The sequence below is a fragment of the Periplaneta americana genome, chromosome 9 (assembly GCF_040183065.1).
Source record: "Periplaneta americana isolate PAMFEO1 chromosome 9, P.americana_PAMFEO1_priV1, whole genome shotgun sequence".
NCBI lineage: Eukaryota > Metazoa > Arthropoda > Insecta > Blattodea > Blattidae > Periplaneta > Periplaneta americana.
The window spans coordinates 130622044-130641686 of record NC_091125.1 but is presented as its reverse complement, the minus strand read 5'-3'; the positions used below and the strand labels follow the sequence as shown (position 1 = coordinate 130641686).

At 37.8% G+C, this 19643-nt stretch overlaps 2 protein-coding genes across 3 annotated transcripts in view; one reads left to right on the top strand and one right to left on the bottom strand.

The window, feature by feature from the left end:
- The first annotated feature begins 74 nt into the window (after positions 1-74).
- Positions 75-15189, top strand: LOC138706521 (ribosomal biogenesis protein LAS1L). The gene is made up of 9 exons (XM_069835897.1): positions 75-213; positions 1217-1309; positions 2628-2964; positions 5190-5368; positions 5820-5919; positions 8079-8238; positions 8607-9075; positions 12477-12712; positions 14867-15189. Exons 1-9 carry the CDS (start codon positions 158-160, stop codon positions 15136-15138), a joined length of 1902 nt encoding a protein of 633 aa, XP_069691998.1. The 5' UTR covers positions 75-157; the 3' UTR covers positions 15139-15189.
- Positions 15190-19141: 3952 nt separating this feature from the next.
- The window catches only part of LOC138706520 (transmembrane protein 135-like), a 40143-nt gene continuing 39641 nt past the window's right edge, over positions 19142-19643 (bottom strand). The window contains exon 10 of one of the 2 annotated variants that reach the window (XM_069835896.1): positions 19142-19556. In XM_069835896.1, coding sequence (XP_069691997.1) covers positions 19439-19556 — 118 coding nt within the window. In that variant the 3' untranslated portion in view covers positions 19142-19438. The remainder of the gene's footprint in view (positions 19557-19643) is intronic. The other variant, XM_069835894.1, reaches the window with a different exon arrangement.

Here is a 19643-nt window from a genome sequence, read left to right as displayed (position 1 = left end):
AATATTTTGCAATGAAATGAAAACAGCAAAGATTAGAGTTTGTTGTTTTTCTTGTATACAGCCTCTGCACGAATTTTATAGGTTATGTTCGTTTCGAGCATGGTAAACAAACATATACCGGCATATTTTGTAGTATAAAATTGCAAACAACACAAAAATGATATTCCACGATAAAAGAGAAACTAAGACGAGACTTGTGCCTTGGTTTAACATGTAAGTAATATATTACAATTAGTTTAAATATAAATAAATTCACGAAAAGACTTTCAATGTTAACATAATGCCTACAGTAGCGTACTCAATCTAGAATTTGTACTTGTAAATACCGGTATGATTTTCTACTAAGTGATGATGAAGATGATTTTAACAATATATTTTTTGAATTTTTTTTACATCATTGTATTTGTATCAGCTGAAGCGATGGAAAGAAAATGCTAATTATTATAGCTTACGCCGGGAATCGAACCACGTGCCTTAGGAATATAAAGCAAAGATAATCTCCATTACATCCAGATGTTTTATCTTTTTAACACTGAGTAAAAAGTCATACATGATAATCAAATATTAAGCCTTGATGAAGGCAGTTTCAGTACCCAGTTGGCCTAGTATTACGTCAGTAAATTCATTGCAACAATTCATATCAATTGTTCAAATCCCAATGAATTTAGACAATGAGTGATTCTAGAGTACGCTTCATTGAGTCTATTATTTGGGAAGAAAATAAAAATTCAAATTTACCCAATATCAACGGTGGCCAATTCCTAATATATTATTAACCGACACAACAAATGTGTTGAAGTTAGGTCAAATTTAATATGTATTGGTACAATTATTATTATTATTATTATTATTATTATTATTTTTTTTTTTTTTTTTTTTTTTTTTAAATTTTATTGGGAAAATCTGAAAGACTGGTGCAACTAAGCTCTTTACGAGATGTCGAATAATTCGAAATTTTCTCGGGCTTCCAGCCAGGTCATGAGAAAATTTCGAATTATCACGTCGCCAGGAAAGCTTCAGTAGAGATGTCGAATGTTCTCTGCATACTGTAGGGAATGGGCAACGGGAACGGGCTGCTACATTGTTCTTTCAGATTATGAGCTTTTAGTTTTTTTTCTCTTTATTTATGTTGCTTTTAATTCCTTTTGATCCTTCTTTCACGAACTATTTGGTCATTCGACAGTATATGAATGTTATTTTTTTATTCTATTTGCAGGGCTGAATGGGACCAAGTTTATAAGCAGATTTATTCGGATGACACAGTCGCACAAGTGAAAGGATTTGAACGTCTTCTTCTTTGGAAGGCAAGGTTAGTCGAGAGTTATTTTTTAGCTTTGCACGTCATGCGATTTTGTTGTTTGAAGTTAGATCTCACTTCCTAGCAGTTTTATTTGACAATGGATATCAACCTCACCTTTATGCCACATGATCATTTTTTTAATAAATATAGAACCTACTGAACATCCTTCTGTTGGAAATGAGATGGTGATATGCAACTTAAGTCTGTTAATCTGGCTCAATGTGGACCCCATCCATTTGTACAATAGTACTCATTTAATCCTCAAGAGTTGTCCAATTCAGAACACTGAAGATAGAATATGTGAAGAAAATTTTTCTTCCCCCCCCCACATTACCTATATTGGAACAATCAGAGATGCTCGTGTCATGTAGATGTAGACAAATGTGATGTCAGTATAACTACCACCAGATTTAAATGCCTAAGTTTTGCCTATTTATTCTCGTAATTCTACACCTTGGACATGAAAAATCTAAAATGGGGAAATTAAGCGAGGACTACAAAATATCGAGAATAATCTGGTCATAAATAATATCAAACAATTCATGTACTAATCAAATCAGTGCGTAATAATAAATAGCTATAAATATATACATACAATTTGAATAGAACAATTTTGTGGCTTTTCTTTGTACTGTTGTATGTCAGTTCTAATGCAGGTATCCTGACCATAATAATCTGAGATCATGATGTTTAACTTCGCGCGTAAAATATTAGTATCAAAATAATTTGGTAATAACGTAAACGAAATACCTAAATATACATGTATTTTACACTCCACTGCTTTCAGCAGACAACAAATCCAGATCATACCTTGTGTCGTCAGAGCAATCATAGCCGTCTTTCCTTTATAGAAGAGATGAGGCCAATAATGATCTTGTGTTACAATTATCTTTAATATAAGAGGGAAAATTATGCGAGGGAAATAAAATTCTGAAAAGCATGTTCCAAAAATCTTGAGGCAGAAATTTACTCGAAGTGGGAAATTACGTGATTAGGCCTAATACGGTATTTTCTTAAAGGATATATGAAAATCAGACCTCGGATCCTTGACAAGCAATTTCAGAGCTATTGCATTACTTTAAGCTTTTCGAAATTTCTTCATATAGTTTTGTGCTATGGGTCCAGCATTTGGGGAAAGGATGATAAAAGACTTTGATTCAGACGGATGAAATTGAAACCTCCTTTCTGACCCAGAGCATCAGATATATGTAATTTATCAGCATGCAATTATAGGTTCTAAAGAAGTATTTAATTCCAGGTCTTAATGACAAAGATGATTTTCACATTCACTGAAAGTTATAATTTGTAACTGGATACTAAATTTCAGGTGCCCTCAGGGGATCCCAGCAGGTGCACAGTGCACTCTAGATCTCATCCAGATCTGTCTCAAGGACAGAGAAGTGTGGCCACAGATTGAGAATGGCCTGCTGCCTCCTTACCACGAGCATGACCTGCAGCTCATGTACTCCATGGCTGTACTGCGGTTCCTCAACCACCTGGCAGGGCTAGTCAAGACCAAGAATGAGAGTCTATACCAGATGGCAGCCAAGATGCACATTCCAGATTGGGTGGTCAACATACGCCATGACACCTCACACGACCACAATCTGCCTTCCATTAGCTTACTGCGTGAGGCAACACACTTCTGTCTGCAATGGATACACGTAAGCAAAGGGAGATTAAAAAAAAAAATGGAGTCTTCCTCAAGTCATCCCATTTTGTCATTATTCAGAGTGCTTCATCTAACTTTGCGACCTCAAATATTTTCTAAAAGGCACAAAATATCGAGAACTTACTTTTGACACAAAGTTATTGTTTTTAAATGGAACATGCATGTTTTTCTAGCGAAATGAAAAGGAGAGGTAAAATTATGGCTAACAGCATTGGTTTCACTTTACTTACTTACTTACAAATGGCTTTTAAGGAACCCGAAGGTTCATTGCCGCCCTCACATAAGCCCGCCATCAGTCCCTATCCTGTGCAAGATTAATCCAGTCTCTATCATCATACCCTACCTCCCTCAAATCCATTTTAATATTATCCTCCCATCTACATCTCAGCCTCCCTAAAGGTCTTTTTCCCTTGTGGTCGTGCCAGAGAATCAGTCCTATTCCAAGGCTTATTGTAGGGATTCGTAACAAGCTGTTTTTTTACGGTGATGGGTTGTTAGCCCTTCGCCCAACCCCCAAGCTGGAGGACCACCCCTTATCGGCTGTCCACGACTGCTTATTCAATATATTCGGAGCTACCCTCCATATCTGGAGGCCGTCTCCTCTATCCGCAACGGTTTCACTTTACTAAACCAAATATTTTCAGAGATAATTCCTGGAGGATGTGGGACTGGAAACTCGTCTATGTTGCTCCAGCACGATTGCTGCCCCTCACACTTCACACATGTGAGCAGAGAGATAGTTAATAGAAGGGGATGTTCCTGTGAGGTGGCCAGCTCAGTCTCCCAACGTATCAGTAGCCTTTTTTCTCTGGAGTGCAGTGAAAGATCGAGTATATTAGGAAGCCCCAAAAACAATAGGGAATATGCAACAGCATATTACCACAGTCGTGGAATCCTGGGAAACGAGAATGCGGATGCTTTAGCAAAGAAGGGCAGCACTGCTACTTACAGACCTGTTACTAAATCTACGTAATACTCTGTGAAAACATTTATTAAATCTACATACTTAGACTTCAACAAACAAAATTTGATAACACAATCTCAAGGGAAAAAATGGAACACTCTGCATCATAATCCACAGTTGATTCCCGATTTACCACGAAAATCGTCTGTAACTGCATTTAGATTGGCAACAGGCCATGATTGTTTGGCCAAACACCTGCATAGAATTGGAATATATCAGTCCCCTAACTGCCCATTGTGCAACTCAAACCAAGAAATGGATTTGGAACACCTCAAAATCTGTGCTTCAGTGGCTGGCCATGATAATATCTTTGAAAATATTGGAGTGCAAGAGGTCAAATGACTTTATTGTCAAACGCCTGGCATTAGAAAACAACAAGAACATATTACCACAGTCTAATATATACAGTCACGAAGCTCAATACGTAATAAATATGCATCCATGAATAGTTGCTAACCACTAGGATCGCTACTATCACCTCATTACAGACAATGCGAAATAGTACCTGCACTGTCTATTAATAATAATAATAATAATAATAATAATAATAATAATAATAATAATAATGTTTTATTTTCGCTGGCAGAGTTAAGGCCATAAGGCCTTCTCTTCCACTCAACCAGCCTTAATCAATACAATACATAAATTTAAATTACAAATATTTTCACTACACTTAAAAGGTTCTCCAGCAATAATCTTCACTACACATTTATTTAAATTTAGATAAATCTATTGTTCCTAGCACCCTCAAAACTCAAACTTCGTGACTGTATATACTAGACTGTGGTATTACTGTGATGTGTGCAGCAGTATATGGGGAAATACAGCATTCTATGCAAAGCCTTCTTGTTCACCATCTTAACAAAAGCTTTGATGCAAATGGTGACTGTTTTAAACTTCATCTTAAGTGACAATTTTTTTTTTGTTATAAGATGTTTGTTTTGTTATGATTATTTTTCAGAATATTTTCTATGTTGGATTTAATTTATGACTGAACATTTTTATCTTTTGGCCTTCAGGTCACTAGTTAAGAAAGTGAAACCAATTCTGTTATCAATAATTTTACCTCTACTTTTCATTTCACTAGAAAAAACATGCATGCTCCATTTAAAAACAGAACACTTTGTAATATTTTCTGAATTGTGTATAGCTTCTTATTTTATGAGCCCCTCTCATGGATACATTCCTGTCTTTCTGGTATGTGATACAGTACCATATTTCATAATATGATTCATAATATTTCATGCTTGTAGGAAAATTACTGGAAGAATGAAGCAGAGATGACAAGTGACTGGATTGTGAGCAGTGAATCAACAGATTATGCTCATATGACTCGTCGACTCAAGCACATCGTGGAGATGTGGCAAGCCGTCATGCTGTACTCTTCAATGGGCTTCGAGACATACTCTGAAATTCCAGATTCAGAACTGCGGTGAGTTATAATTAAAAAATTACAATTTGAATTCTACACATTCGTAAACTCCTATGAAAAGTTACAGTTACAAGTTGGTACTGGTAATTTTGCAATATACATGTGAACACCAATGCAATTCGGAAAGAAATGGACTACCAAACAACTTTTACTTGTTGCATATAGCTTTGAAGTAGTGATATGTGAACAGAGTTACTAGAGTTGCAGCTGCAGCATTTTTTATGTTGGTTTTGTTAAAATATTTACATTGATTGGCTCCCAAAATTGGGAACAGGAAGATTTATTTACATTTAAAAGCTTTATACTGTGCTAACTAAAAATCTGACACTATGCTGAACACCATTAGTCTTAAATCATATTTATTAATAATCCTGCTCTTAGATCTAAGATAGTTTAGTTAAAAAGAACATTGATCTTAAATAACCTACAACAGTGCCTCATGTCGTTGCAGGCAACATCTCCTTGATGAGAGGACCAAATATAGTGAAGAGAAAATGAAAATTATGATGAAGAAAATTAAAAGTGAAGGACATTTCAAAGATGAAAATGAGGTGAGTATTCAAGAAAGCTAGCCAGTGGGTACCTAAAATTTTGGTTTGCAAGCATTGAATTGCAAGCAATACAGTATATTAAACTGAAGGTATGCCAGAATAGTACTAAAGGCAGATTACAGGAGCTGAACACTTTGGCTTCAATGGTTCCATTCCATGTACGTCTTTTATATCCAAAGCTCGGAGCTAATTAAATAGCCCTGAAATCTTAATTACTTTCAGAAGCTTACATAAAATTCCTTTTGGCGTTATTCTCTCAATAAGATTTATGATATCAAACAATTATTGATACATTCTGAGGTTTAATGAATCACATAAGGTTAAGGTTAATTAACTTAATTAACAACTAGGATCAGGAATTACGTGTGCGTTATTCTCATTTTATCAACCAGCAGGACATCATACAACAAATTTTGATGCGGAAATAATGGCTATTCATATCTCACTCCAACACCTACTATACAGAATAGATAAATTTCAAAATGCTGTCATTCTCTCTGATTCTAAAGCAGCATTATATGCAATAAATTCATATAAAATGATGTCAATCCAAATTAAAGAATGTCACAAAATGATCCAACAATTTCAAAAACTACAGAAAAGAATTCTGCACATTGCAGAATTGCTGGAAATGAAACTGCTGACTTTCTTGCCAAAAAAGGATCCAATTTAATTCAGAATACAACTACAAGCCTACCTTTTACATCCATCAAAAGACTAATTAAAAATAAATATAAAATCAAGCAAAACCAAGCACTATGTACCAAAGCCAAGGTTAAAAATGGAGCATTTTAATAAAAAAAACAGAAATTATTCCAGAAATCCCACGTAAGTCTGCAGTAGCAAAATTCAGGCTGCTTACAGAATACGATTATTTGGCCAAACACTTGAATAAAATAGGAATTTACACAAATCCAAATTGCCCTCTATGCAAGAAAGAAGAAGAAAAGACTGAAGATCATCTCATAACCTGTGAAGTTCTACCTGATGGATCCACCACAGAGAAATATTGGAGAGCAAGAACGCTAATGGCTTCGTTGCCGAAGCCCGGCATTAGATAACAACAACAACATGAATCACATAATATATAGATTACATGGCAGGTAGTCTTTTCTTTTAGTCATCAAAGCCTACGGAGTTCCAGGTCATACACGTATTTCTTAAGTGTACAGTGGCTCTTGGTAAGCCCATCATCATCTTCAAGTTGGTCCTTTAAGGCACCTGGTTAGTGAAATATCTGGAAATTTTAAGTAGGTAACAGAACACAAAATACCAGTTAAATCGTCAATTTGGCAGAAAGTTATTAACTGAGTGAAGAATATAATGCAATGTTTATTGCACATTAGCTTGAATGCAGGTCTTTCAGTCCACAGACTGTCATTGTGCCAACATTCAGCTAAATTTCATAATGAGATCTACAGAAGTCTCGAAAGTCTAATTTTTAGTAAATGAAAGTATTTTCATAATGCACATTTACTGACACAATAATGCCCTTCAATAAGCTGTTTTTTTAATTTACTAATTTTTAAGGTGTACAACTCGAAAGTGATAAAATTTACAGTTTAAAGATTCTAATATAAAGAACTTATCACCGATTAACTTTCTAACTCGTCACTGTGTTAATATAAGGAAAATACCTGGCTGACTAGTTTCGAAGTGTTGTAGTAGGTTATTTTACGACGCTTTATCAACAGCTTAGGTAATTTAGTGTCTGAATGAGATGAAGGTGGTAATGCCAGTGAAATGAGTCTGGGGTCCAGCACCGATAGTTACCCAGCATTTGCTCGTAATGGGTTGAGGGAAAACCCCGGAAAAAACCTCAACCAGGTAACTTGTCCCGACCGGGAATCGAACCTGGGCCACCTGGTTTCGCAGCCAGACATGCTAACCATTACTCCACAGGTGTGGACTCGAAGTGTTGTTCTTCAGGCTTCGGAAAATGAAGAACATAACTTCGAAACTATTCAGCCAGGTAATTACTTCATATTAACACAGTGAAGAGTTATAAAGTTAATCAGTGATTATTTTAAGTGTTAAAAGTGTATATAGAACAATGAAGAACCAAGAAATTGTTAGAATCTGTTCCAAACAATATCACAGTACTTTCGCTATACATCAAGTGAATTTGTGTTTTGTCTTATAATTAATTTTTTTTCAAGATGACAGAAGCCCAGTTCCTGATTCGGAAAGAAGTGGAGGAATGCATCAAAGAAAACAGAAAATTTGGAGATGAATACAAAATTCTGGTTGACGTTCTGTTGCAAGGAGACGGATTTTTAGCATCGCCAGATTTTCTGTCCGTCTTTAGCATCAGTGATAGTAAGTTACATGCATGACCAAACTAGATAGTAAAACAATGAGGCATTATGAACCCTGCTTCAAATAGCTGGAAGAAAAATAACATATATCTGAAAATCGCTGGGAAGTGAATGGATTGTTATTTGGAACACATGGAGCTATTTCAAAATTTTGTGTAAATTTTTCCCATAGATTTTTATATTGATATATCAAATCTCCAGGTTTTATCTATACAAATTTTAATATCTTCTTTGTTAATTGCTTCGAACTTTTGAACTGCAGATTCAAAGCAAAAATAGTAACCAACCACTCGAGTACTGAGAATACTGAATAGCATGTGAACAAATATACCAGCCAGAATGTGTGAATTAACCAAATCTTTGTTTCAGACTTACAGAAATTTCCACAAGACTTCCTCAACATGTGGCAAGTCATGCTCAACTGCTTTCAGCAGGGCAAGATTCTTCCCCAGCTCATAAAAAAACTAATCCAGGTGACTAGTTCTGAAAATGAAAGCTGCCATCGCCGCAAAGTGGCGGCACTGTGGGTGAAGGAACTGACACAAAGCCTCAACAAGTACAGGAAGACAAGGAAACTTGCCAGATCTTGGAAGAGGAATATACCCAACTCCAAGGTGGCACGGAGAGTGATGCTGCTAAAGACAAGTCAGAGGACCAAACTAAGAGCATCGACATACATCCGCAAGCAAGTGCTGAGGGCAGTTGAGAGAAAAAACCCCCAGTTGAAGCATGTGATGGCTCTGCATGTTCAGAGGCTGCCTCCAAGCCTAACGAAGATGAAGCTTCTCAGAGAAATCGTGCTCAAGCCCAGCAAATGGACCAACATCTTCCTTCCTTAGTGAGTTAACATAAGCTTCATTTATATTATTTTAATGTACCGAAGTACATATGATATTTCCATGCAGATATTCTGCGTCATCATACGATGGAAGAGTAAGAACTATCCCAACGCCGGAGAGAGTTTTTCTCCGTTCCATTACTCTTCCATCGTATGATGACGCAGAATATCTGCACGGAAATATCATATGTACTTCGGTACATTAAAATAATATTGTAAATTTTATTAGTAACAACAATGTAATTTATTCGTCACAACAATAATTCCTTTCTACAATTCACCTTAAACGCTCTCGTCAACAATTGGATCTTCACTCAACACAGTATTCGTTATAGCACTCCACCGACGACAATGACAATTTACTTGGACTATTACGCACAACAATGAACTGTTAATCTTAACTAATATTTACAAAGCACTATTTACAAATCAGAACTACCCGTTCTCAGTTCACAGTTCTTCTATCTCAGTCACTCGAGTTCACAGTATCTCGAACTCAGGTCCCTCCAACTGCGGTCCACTGCACTCGAACTCAGGCCTTCGGCTGCTGACGCAGTTGCGGACGCACACTCGAGACGAACTCCGGTACACAAGACTGGCTTCCTTGCTCTGGCTTTCTCACTGACTGAATAACTGAAAACTGGAAACTGCTGTCGTTCCTTCGCGTCCTTAATTTATAACCACAGCGACGTAGCCTCGAAAGTTCCACGCGTCTCTAGAGATGGCACTCCAGAAAAATCCAGAGCCCTCTCCTCTCTACCAGCACCAGATGCGCGCGCACTCTCTCTCCACTCTCTCGCCGCGTTGGCCCTTTCCCCTCTCTGCCGCGCGCCATCCCAAAGTGCTCCGCGCGATCTTCTCTCTTGCGGGACGCTGGTCGTGAGTTCGAATCTCACGTCGCTGTCACAATATATATGATATGCGTAAATCACTTCGTGATTTAAGACGGCGCTTATTCTGTCGGATCCTGGCCAACTAGTCACTCATAATGAGTGCACCTCAGCACATGTGTGGACTTCAATCCTAGTTCATAGACATCTATGACGTAGTGCAGAGGGCGGCCCCTAGAGGGAACCTAAGAGTTGGAACTTAATCTGAGACAATTCTGTCCGACGCCGGGGTGGGTATCCGGTGTGGCTTAGTGGATAAAGCATCAGCACGTAGAGCTGAAAACCCGGGTTCAAATCCCGGCGCCGGAGAGAGTTTTTCTCTGTTCCATTACTCTTCCATCGTTAAGCTTCATTTGCTCTAATGTCTGGTGATTCTGGTAAATCAATTACTATGGATCAAAATATGGTAAGGATCAGGGCCACCTGTAAAAATTGTGACCTTCCACAAACATCTCTCAGGCCCCTCACCCTCGCCATAATTTTAATGACTATTGCAGTTCTATAATGCCGTACTAAGACAACAAACTAAGAAAATGTTATTACTAGGGCTGGATAAAAAGTAATGGCAACAGTTCGATATTTTTGACATGGCTTTATTCACAGGGGTACAACATTGACGTACCTTCTATATAGTCGCCCCCCTTATTTATTACCTTTTGCCAAATGTTTGGAAGGCATCGTACACCATCAGCGCGTCCATCTTTGTTGATGTTCCGTATTGACCACCCTATAGCACGGATAAGTTCATCTCTGGTATTGTACTGGGTCCCTCGCAGTGGTGAAAAGATCTTAATCGCATGGACTCATATCGGGTGAGTACGGTAGATGTTCCAGAATCTCCCATTGCCAGCGGCGCAAGAGATCTTTGACAGCAGCAGCGGTGTGACTCCTTGCATTATCATGAATAATGGGATTCTGTACCACCAAGTGTCGTTGTTTTCTCCTGAGGGCTGGCTGAAGGTGGTGCTGCAGGAACCTGCAGTAGTAGTCAGCATTTACCGTCTGCCTGGGAGGTACAGCGTGGTGCAGTATTACCCCATCAATGTCATAGCCACAATGAACATCTCCTTCACAGCACTTTGTGTAGGGCGCACTTTCTTCGGACGAGAAGAACCTGGATGCTTCCATTCATTTGATTGACGTTTCAAGTTTGGTGGGTGTATGAGCGAGCCCAGGTTTCGTCCATAGCGACGATTCGTCCAAGAAAGTCGTCATCTTTCCTTTGGTACTGGTCCAACAAGGCCTGTGCGACTGCATAGTGGTGCCATTGTTAAACCTCGGAAATTTCATGGGGTATCCAACACCCTGTAATTTTGCAGTAACCCAGAATGTCTTGCAGAATGCGCAGTTTCGGGACATACTCCGATTTCCGCTGCTAACTAACACGTAGTCCATTGGCGATCAGCATCCAAAAGGGAAGCAAGGAGTTGAACTGTGTTGTCCTCCACGTGGGGTCGTCCTGTACGGAGGTTGTCCTGAATGGCATACCTGCCTTCCCGGAACGCTTTAACCCATCGTGCCACTGTGCGATATGGCAACGCTGCATCGGCACATGCTTCACGCAGTCCCTGAAAACATTCTTGGGCACTACGACCTCGTGTCGCTTCAATTTTGATCCAGGAACGTTGCTCTAGTTTTGTAAACGTGGTCTTAGGGCGCTCGCACTATCCCTATGAAAGTCAACATTCTACACACTGCAGTAGATTGACAGAGTACTGTCGCCGCTGGCTGTACTAACTCATCTAACAGTCCTTGTTCATGTCCACACAGCTGGCAGCTCTCGAACGCACCATCGTCACGTGACAGTGTTGCCATAACTTTTTATCCAACCTATGTACAATGCCTGGCAACCTTATTTGTTACTGAAATTTACATATAACTTGAACAAGAGAAATAAAAAACTCTCAGTTTATAAACATGTTTAATAATCAGTCTTACTATCAGGAAAAAAGAAGAAGTAATTCTAAAAATAAATGCAGGCATACTTTAGTGTCAATATAGTCAGTGTAGTGAAGCCTAATTGATTATTGTTGTACAGTAGTGTCCTAACTGAAACATTGCATTTATAAAAGTTCTTGAGAAGTAGGTATACAGTACTTACTTGATTATCATTTCAATAATATGAGAGTTAACGGAAGTCTTCTTTCATGTAAAAAAGTTTTTTGAATACCTATTTTGTACTCTCCTCTCCCTAAAAAAATATCTAAAAATTGGACTGCCCCCCACTCGAATGGTGTCCTTTCCTTCCCCCTTATGGATGGCCTGTTGGGATAATTGTTTTTTACTGATTGCAAAATTTATTGTTGTAAAGTTCTCTTTGAAGATAAAAACCAAATTCGTCAACTTTTACTTATACTAAATAAATTTCGCACTTCAAATAATTTTTCAGTGAAACTTGGTCTACACACAGTACTCATATTTAGTGCAATCCTGTCCAGCTTTTTTGCTGCAGACTTCAGACTCAGAGTCTTGAACAGTGCCTGTATACAATTATTGTTAAATCTGTTCCAGTCTGATGGATCTAATGGACCCACCCTTGCCAAAAGAGACGCGAGAGAAGCTGCTAACTCTGATAAAGATCTACACTAGAGAGCTCAGAATTCAAGATGACGAAAACATTGATCCAAACTACCAAGTGCACACAGTTCACAACCTGACGAGGGAGCCTGACACATCAGAGAACTGTCATGAGGAGCAAATGGACTGCAGCTCTACGGCATTAAATTCCCACTGGTTCCGCAATTCAGGTACTATTTATTATTATTATTCTCTACTGCTGCTGCTATCACTATCGCCATGCTGCTGCTATCATCATCATTATCATCATCAGAAATTCTAAATCTCTTTTTTCCATGTCAACATTGTACATTTAAAGAGCCAACTTTTACCGCCACCATCACATCTTCATCATCACTAATATTGTTGTATTATTAAAGTAACCCTTGGCCTAAGGTGTTGAATAGCACAGTAATGGTCACTGAGATATACCGTATTGGCCCGAATCTAATACATTGTTTTTTGCATAAAAACAGCGCGAAGAAATCCGGACTTGTATTATAATCGAGGCCTAAGCCATTTCAAGTGTGAAAGACGTCTATTATAGGTTATGCAGACTGTACTATGAACATATCGCGCAGCATCTTCTTCTGTGACATACAGGACTGGGCCTGCTGCACTGTCAAGGTCACACGTTCAATCTGATCTACCCTATTCCCGATTTTTGTTACTGTACTGGTACTGTACAGCACGCCAATACTTGTCGCGTCCTTGCATTGTCAGCCAATCCCTACGTCACAGTCACTCGAGATCTCTTTACTGAAAGCACCGAATGCGTCAAATCTTTGCAGTTAACCGAGACATCCGACGTAATTAAAGACCCACGAACCAGTTTGTATGACGCTCGACATATGAGGAAAAAATTGCGAGAAAAGGAATTAGAGGCGTGGGCTAAGCTACCTCAGAAAGGTCTTGGCGTAGAGCTATACAGCGAGTTTACTCCAGCGAATTCCTGGATACGACATCGTGAAGGCCTAACCTCCAGCGAGTGGCGTGAAGCTATTAAAATGACTGCACACGTGTCTTCCATATGTTCCCTTCCGGGCAGGACTCGGGACAACATCCTCTGTCGGCGATGCCAGAGAGAGCCAGAAACACTTGCACATGTCCTGGGCTCTTGTCTGCACGGTGAAGTACTCCGTAACTCATGACACCATAGAATTCGTTCGATGATCGCCGAATAGTTTAGATCAATACATTTTCAAGTGTTCGAAGAAGTTCATGGACTGGCAGACAATGGCAGTACAAGAAGAATAGACATGATTGCCATCCCGCCAAATAACAACAATGGCTACATCATCGATCCCACTGTTAGATTTGAAAAACAAAAGAGCCAACCTGAAGATGTAAATAGGGAAAAAAACGACATCTATGTACGTACAGTTCCATATTTCATGGACAAATACGTCTACAACAAATTGAAGTAATAGGCCTTATGGTTGGAGCACGTGGAACTATTCCCGGTTTCTTCTTCCAGACCTGGCAATGTTTCAGCCTACAGAGGAAGGCAATTGATGACATCGTTCTTGCAGCTCTGAGAGGATCAATATTATTTTATACTCCGCAACCATCTCTACGGTCAACAACGATCTTCAACTGATTAATTAGTACCTACTTATTTATTCAGTCATTTCTTGTCATTGTTGTAAGACTCCCTTCAACTTAAACATATGTATATTATTTATACTTCCAACTGCCTATTGCACAATATGCTCTGTCTTTGTGGCAGCCTGTTAATACAGGGAGCTGTTATCGTTTAGATAAATAAAAAAATACTGTATGGCATATTCTCTCTCATAATTGATTAAATTTATTTTAACATGTTTAAAGCTTGTTTGGAAGTTTAATAAATTCATGTAAAATACGAAAACAAAAGTATATAAATAATTATAGATGACTGTACAAAGACGCAGTGTGCACTATTTATTTAGATACTTCATTGGGTAGTAATAAAGGATTTGAAAGAAATTATGGTATTACCGGAGATAAAGTACAGTTCATTAGTTTTCTTTCATTCTATAACATTTTTAATATGTACATCGTATATAGTGTAATATTTTTGTTTTCCTAAAAAGAACATCTTAAAACTTGGGGTCGTATTATATTCTGGCCAATACGGTATATTATTTTTTATTTTTATTTTGACCACATAATGTTAGCCTGAATAGGCTCTAAAGTGCAAAAGGATGAAATAAAAAAATCATTTGTTTGAAAGCTCACTTTATCAGAAAAACATGGTTAAGCCTGTAACACTATCACTTATTTTGTCTATTAATTAATGAGAACTTTCGTCTCATATAGCTATATACAGGGTGTCGCCAATTTCTTTCTTCCTTCCTTTTCAGAGAAAGCAGATTGGGGTAAATGCCCGCTGGGTTTACTGCCATGGCAAAACAATGGCTCTATGCTGCAGCTAGATCTGCCATGTGACACAGTGTGGCAGCCCTCCCAGCAAGTGATCACGTATACAGACGGGAGTTTGCCAGGCTTCTTCCATACTGTTATCAACTGGGACAAAGTGTTTTCGAAACGGCCCACTCAGAAGAAGATCTTCCAAGAAATGCAGGACACAAACATAGTTGAAAAAGCTTTCGATGCTGTATTGAATCAAGATTGAATTGTGCAGTCTTAATGTGAAATGAATAAATTTGCGCGAATATTTGCCTAACATTGTTTATATTTATTGACTTTTAATTGTCTCCACAAAGCAGAAAATATATTTCATAGTATCTTACAAAACATTTATGCTCGTCTCTCGAAATGTAATATACTTTTGTGCGAGATCGTGCGTATTTGCTTGGTTTCCGCACAAAACCAATCCGCGGTAAGTCTAAAATTCCACATTCAGTATTCCCAACCTAACACACATAACAATTTCCCTCTTCTTACCGCTTAAGTGACATAATGATTTTACTGCTTTAGGTTTCTAACATATTATTTTTAGAGACATTCAATATAGTAATAATTATAAATTGGAAACTTACCACTGCAATTTCACCTAAATTGCACTGTTAATTATTGTTTTTAAATATTTGCAAAAATTAAGTAAACTCTACAACTCCACTAAAGTTACTGCATCCGTGATGCAAGTAACATTAAGGAAGCCGTGAAAAAATCAACAAGATTCCAGATGCCGATGTTATTACTGCAATATGTTATATAAATAATATTGTTAAAATATTAAAATGAAAAATAAATCATTACATAACCTTACCGTTTGTTTTAAGTTCGCATTTATGGACTGGGGGGAAAAAAAGAGAGACGTATATCACGGCCTGCTGGAGTATAGTAAACACAGAAAACATTTTAAAGCAACAATGTTGAAGATAAATATTTTTGTTTTCCAAATTTGCCGTCATTAAACAGAAACCAAGATGGAGATTTCATTGCAACTAATTAGAAATTCCTCTTTCAGGTATGTAATAAACGATCTTCGCACAAAATAATGTAAGATACACGAGCGGTATGTTTTCTTTCAATTCTCGGAAATTAAAAAAGCTCAACTACGTTTTGCTTTTTCAAACTTTTCCTCGAATATGAAAACTTCAACATACTGCTCTTGTAACGCATATTACTATAACATGCATCTCAATGAAAGATGGGTTAAAATTTGTATAATTTCGAGAGTGACAAAACAAATTCATTTTAATAAGGTATATTATAGGAACAGTATGAAAGATCAGAACTAAGAACTCACTGCAGTGTGAAATCAAATGTACTAGAGTGTGGTTTTGATGGAAAACAGGAAAAAAAAAATTATTAAAAATTGTGCATCATGTCCAAGAGAGGTATTCAATCTATAAGAGATAATATTCACATGGAAAGAAGGTTTCCAGAAAGAAATTCTTAAGACTTGATCAATGAATAAAGCAGGTTATGGACTTGCAGGAGGGGGAAGGAAGAAGGCCAAAAAATAGTAATTAATGCTACAAGACTAATTCATTCATTCAATGCTCTGCCCAAGGGCAGGTCTCTCACAGCAAACCCAGCTTTCTCCAATCTTTCCTATTTTCTGCCTTCCTCTTTGTCTCTGCATATGATATTATCTTAATGTCGTCTATCATCTTATATCTTCTTCTGCTACGAACTCTTCTCCCGTTTACCATTCCTTCCAGTGCATCCTTCAGTAGGTAGTTTCTTCTCAGCCAGTGACCCAGCTAATTCCTTTTCCTCTTTCTGATCAGTTTCAGCATCATTCTTTCTTCATCCACTCTTTCCAACACAGCTTCGTTTCTTACTCTATCTGTCCATTTCACATACTCCATCCTTCTCCATATCTACATTTCAAATGCTTCTATTTGCTTCTCTTCACTTCGTCGTAATGTCCATGTTTCTGCCCCATACAATACTACACTCCACACAAAGCACTTCACTAGTCTCTTCCTTATATTGTTATGATGTACCGAAGTACATATGATATTTCTGTGCAGATGTTCTGCGTCATCATAGGATGAAAGATAATAATATATGATATGCGAAAAATAATTACTTAGTGATTTAAGATGATGCTTATTTTGTCAGATCCCAGCCACTTAGGGTCGTATTCATAGACGAGACTTTGGACCAAAGTTGACTTTGGAAAGTACAAAGTCGACACTTTGACGAAAGTAAACTTCGATCGTGACTTTACTTTGAAGTCGCCGAAAATCTAGACTTAGACTGTGACTTTCGTTCGTGGACATAAGAAAAATGGCTGATATTTTGGAAATTGTTATATTTGCCGAGAAGATTGATAACATCCAGGAAATTTTTGAAGCTCCTTCATGTTTCTCGGCATATTATTAGACATGTGCAAAACTCTATTGAATTTTATAGAGATAATGAACTCAAATCAAGATACAGATTTGAAAACTTGACCGTATTAAATAATATTCACATGTTTCAACATGCACTGATGAATAATAGAATAATAAAAAAGGATTACCTGTTCCATTAATAATACTCTCATTTCACTTCGGTATTGCTCTACGGATATAAGGATTAATGGTTTACTATTGATTTTGTATATTTAATTGATTCTTTATACCTCTTCACCAGTTCTAGTAGCATGTCTCTTTCATAATCTGTCATTGGTGGCATCTTCTTATCTTTCACGTCTTCACAATTATTTTACATTGAATTAATTAAAAAATGCTGCAACAATCGCTTAATGTCTGCCGATGTTCAATTGTTTCACTGATTTGAGACTCAAAAGATGGCTTTTATAGTGGCAATGCCTACTCTACTTCAGTTATTCATTAATTTAATTCGTTTAGAAGGCCATGATTGTGATTGCCAACATTAGAACAAGATCGTCAAATCTCGACTTACCAAAGTCAAAGTCAAATTCTCAGAAGTACTGTCTATGAATAGGACTTTTAACAAAATTAAACTTTACTACGAAAGTCGACTTTGGGAAGTCTTCAGTCAAAGTCTCGTTCATGAATACGACCCTTAGTCATTCATAACGAGTGCACCTCTAAACATATATGGACATTGTCCCACTATGATACATCTATGACGCAGTGCATGAGGGTAGGTCACTAGAGGGAAACAAAGAGGTGGAACTTAAACTGAGAGGATTCGATCCAACATCGGGATGGGAATCTGCGTCATCATAGGATGAAAGATGAGTGGAACGGAGAAAAATTCTCTCCGGCACCGGGATTTGAACCCGAGTTTTCAGCTCTACGTGCTGATGCTTTATCCACTAAGCCACACCGGATACCCACCCCGGCGTCGGACAGAATCATCTCAGATTAAGTTCCAACTCTTGGGTTTCCTCTAGTGGCTGCCCTCTGCACTACGTCATAGATGTCTATGAATGTAGGACTGAAGTCCACACATGTGCTGAGGTGCACTCGTTAATTTGTGACTAGTTGGCCGGGATCCGACGGAATAAGCGCCGTCTTAAATCACTAAGTGATTTATGCATATCATATATATTATTGCGTAAATCACTTCGTGATTTAAGATGGCGCTTATTCCGTCGGATCCCGGCCAACTAGTCACTCATAACGAGTGCACCTCAGCACATGTGTGGACTTCAGTCCTACGTTCATAGACATCTATGACGTAATGCAGAGGGCGGCCACTAGAGGGAACCCAAGAGTTGGAACTTAATCTGAAACGATTCTGTCCGACGCCGGGGTGGGTATCCAGTGTGGCTTAGTGGATAAAGCAACAGCACGTAGAGCTAAAAACCCCGGTACAAATCCCGGAGCCGGAGAGAATTTTTCTCCGTTCCATTACTCTTTCATCGTATGATGACGCAGAATATCTGCATGGAAATATCATATGTACTTCGGTAAATAATATATAAAATTTGATAACACAATCTCAAGGGAAAAGATAGAACTCTCTGCATCATAATCCACAGTTAATTCCCGATTTACCACGCAAATCGTCTGTAGCTGTATTTAGATGGCAATAGGCCATGATTGTTTGGCCAAACACCTGCATAGAATTGGAATATATCAGTTCCACTAACTGCCCATTGTGCAATTCAAATCAAGAAATGGATTCGGAACACTTCAAAATCTGTGCTTCAGTGGCTGACCATGACAATATCTTTGAAAAATATTTGAGTGAAAGAGGTCAAATGACTTTATTGTCGAACGCCTGGCATTAGAAAATAACAACAACAACAACAACAACATAATAATAATAATAATAATAATAATAATAATAATAATAATAATAATAATAATAATAATAATAATAAATGTGATTATATTAAGAGAGTCACATCATATGTTTTGGTGTGGCATGTTGAGTCTAGGCCCGTCTAGGGTGTGCTGTGAGTAGAAAAAAGGTTGCAGAACACTGTTCTATACTATGAGTTTCCAAATACAGTAAAATGTGCAAAATATAGAATGATCTCATTTGTGACCAAAATCTACCACAACCAAAACAAAGTGAAGCAACAATGAGTGTCATCATGCAAGTTCACTATAGGGAACCAATGATGTGCCGGTCTTTGCCAGCACCTCCATGAGTGCTGCAGATGTCCCCAGTCCAAATGCATCCAAAGGCTTCCGGTTCATAACTGCTATCCTGTAACAATCACCTTTTCTGTATAAAGAGTTGATTAGATACAGGTATCTCGAAACTAAAACAAAATACTTGCTGTATCCTTTTATC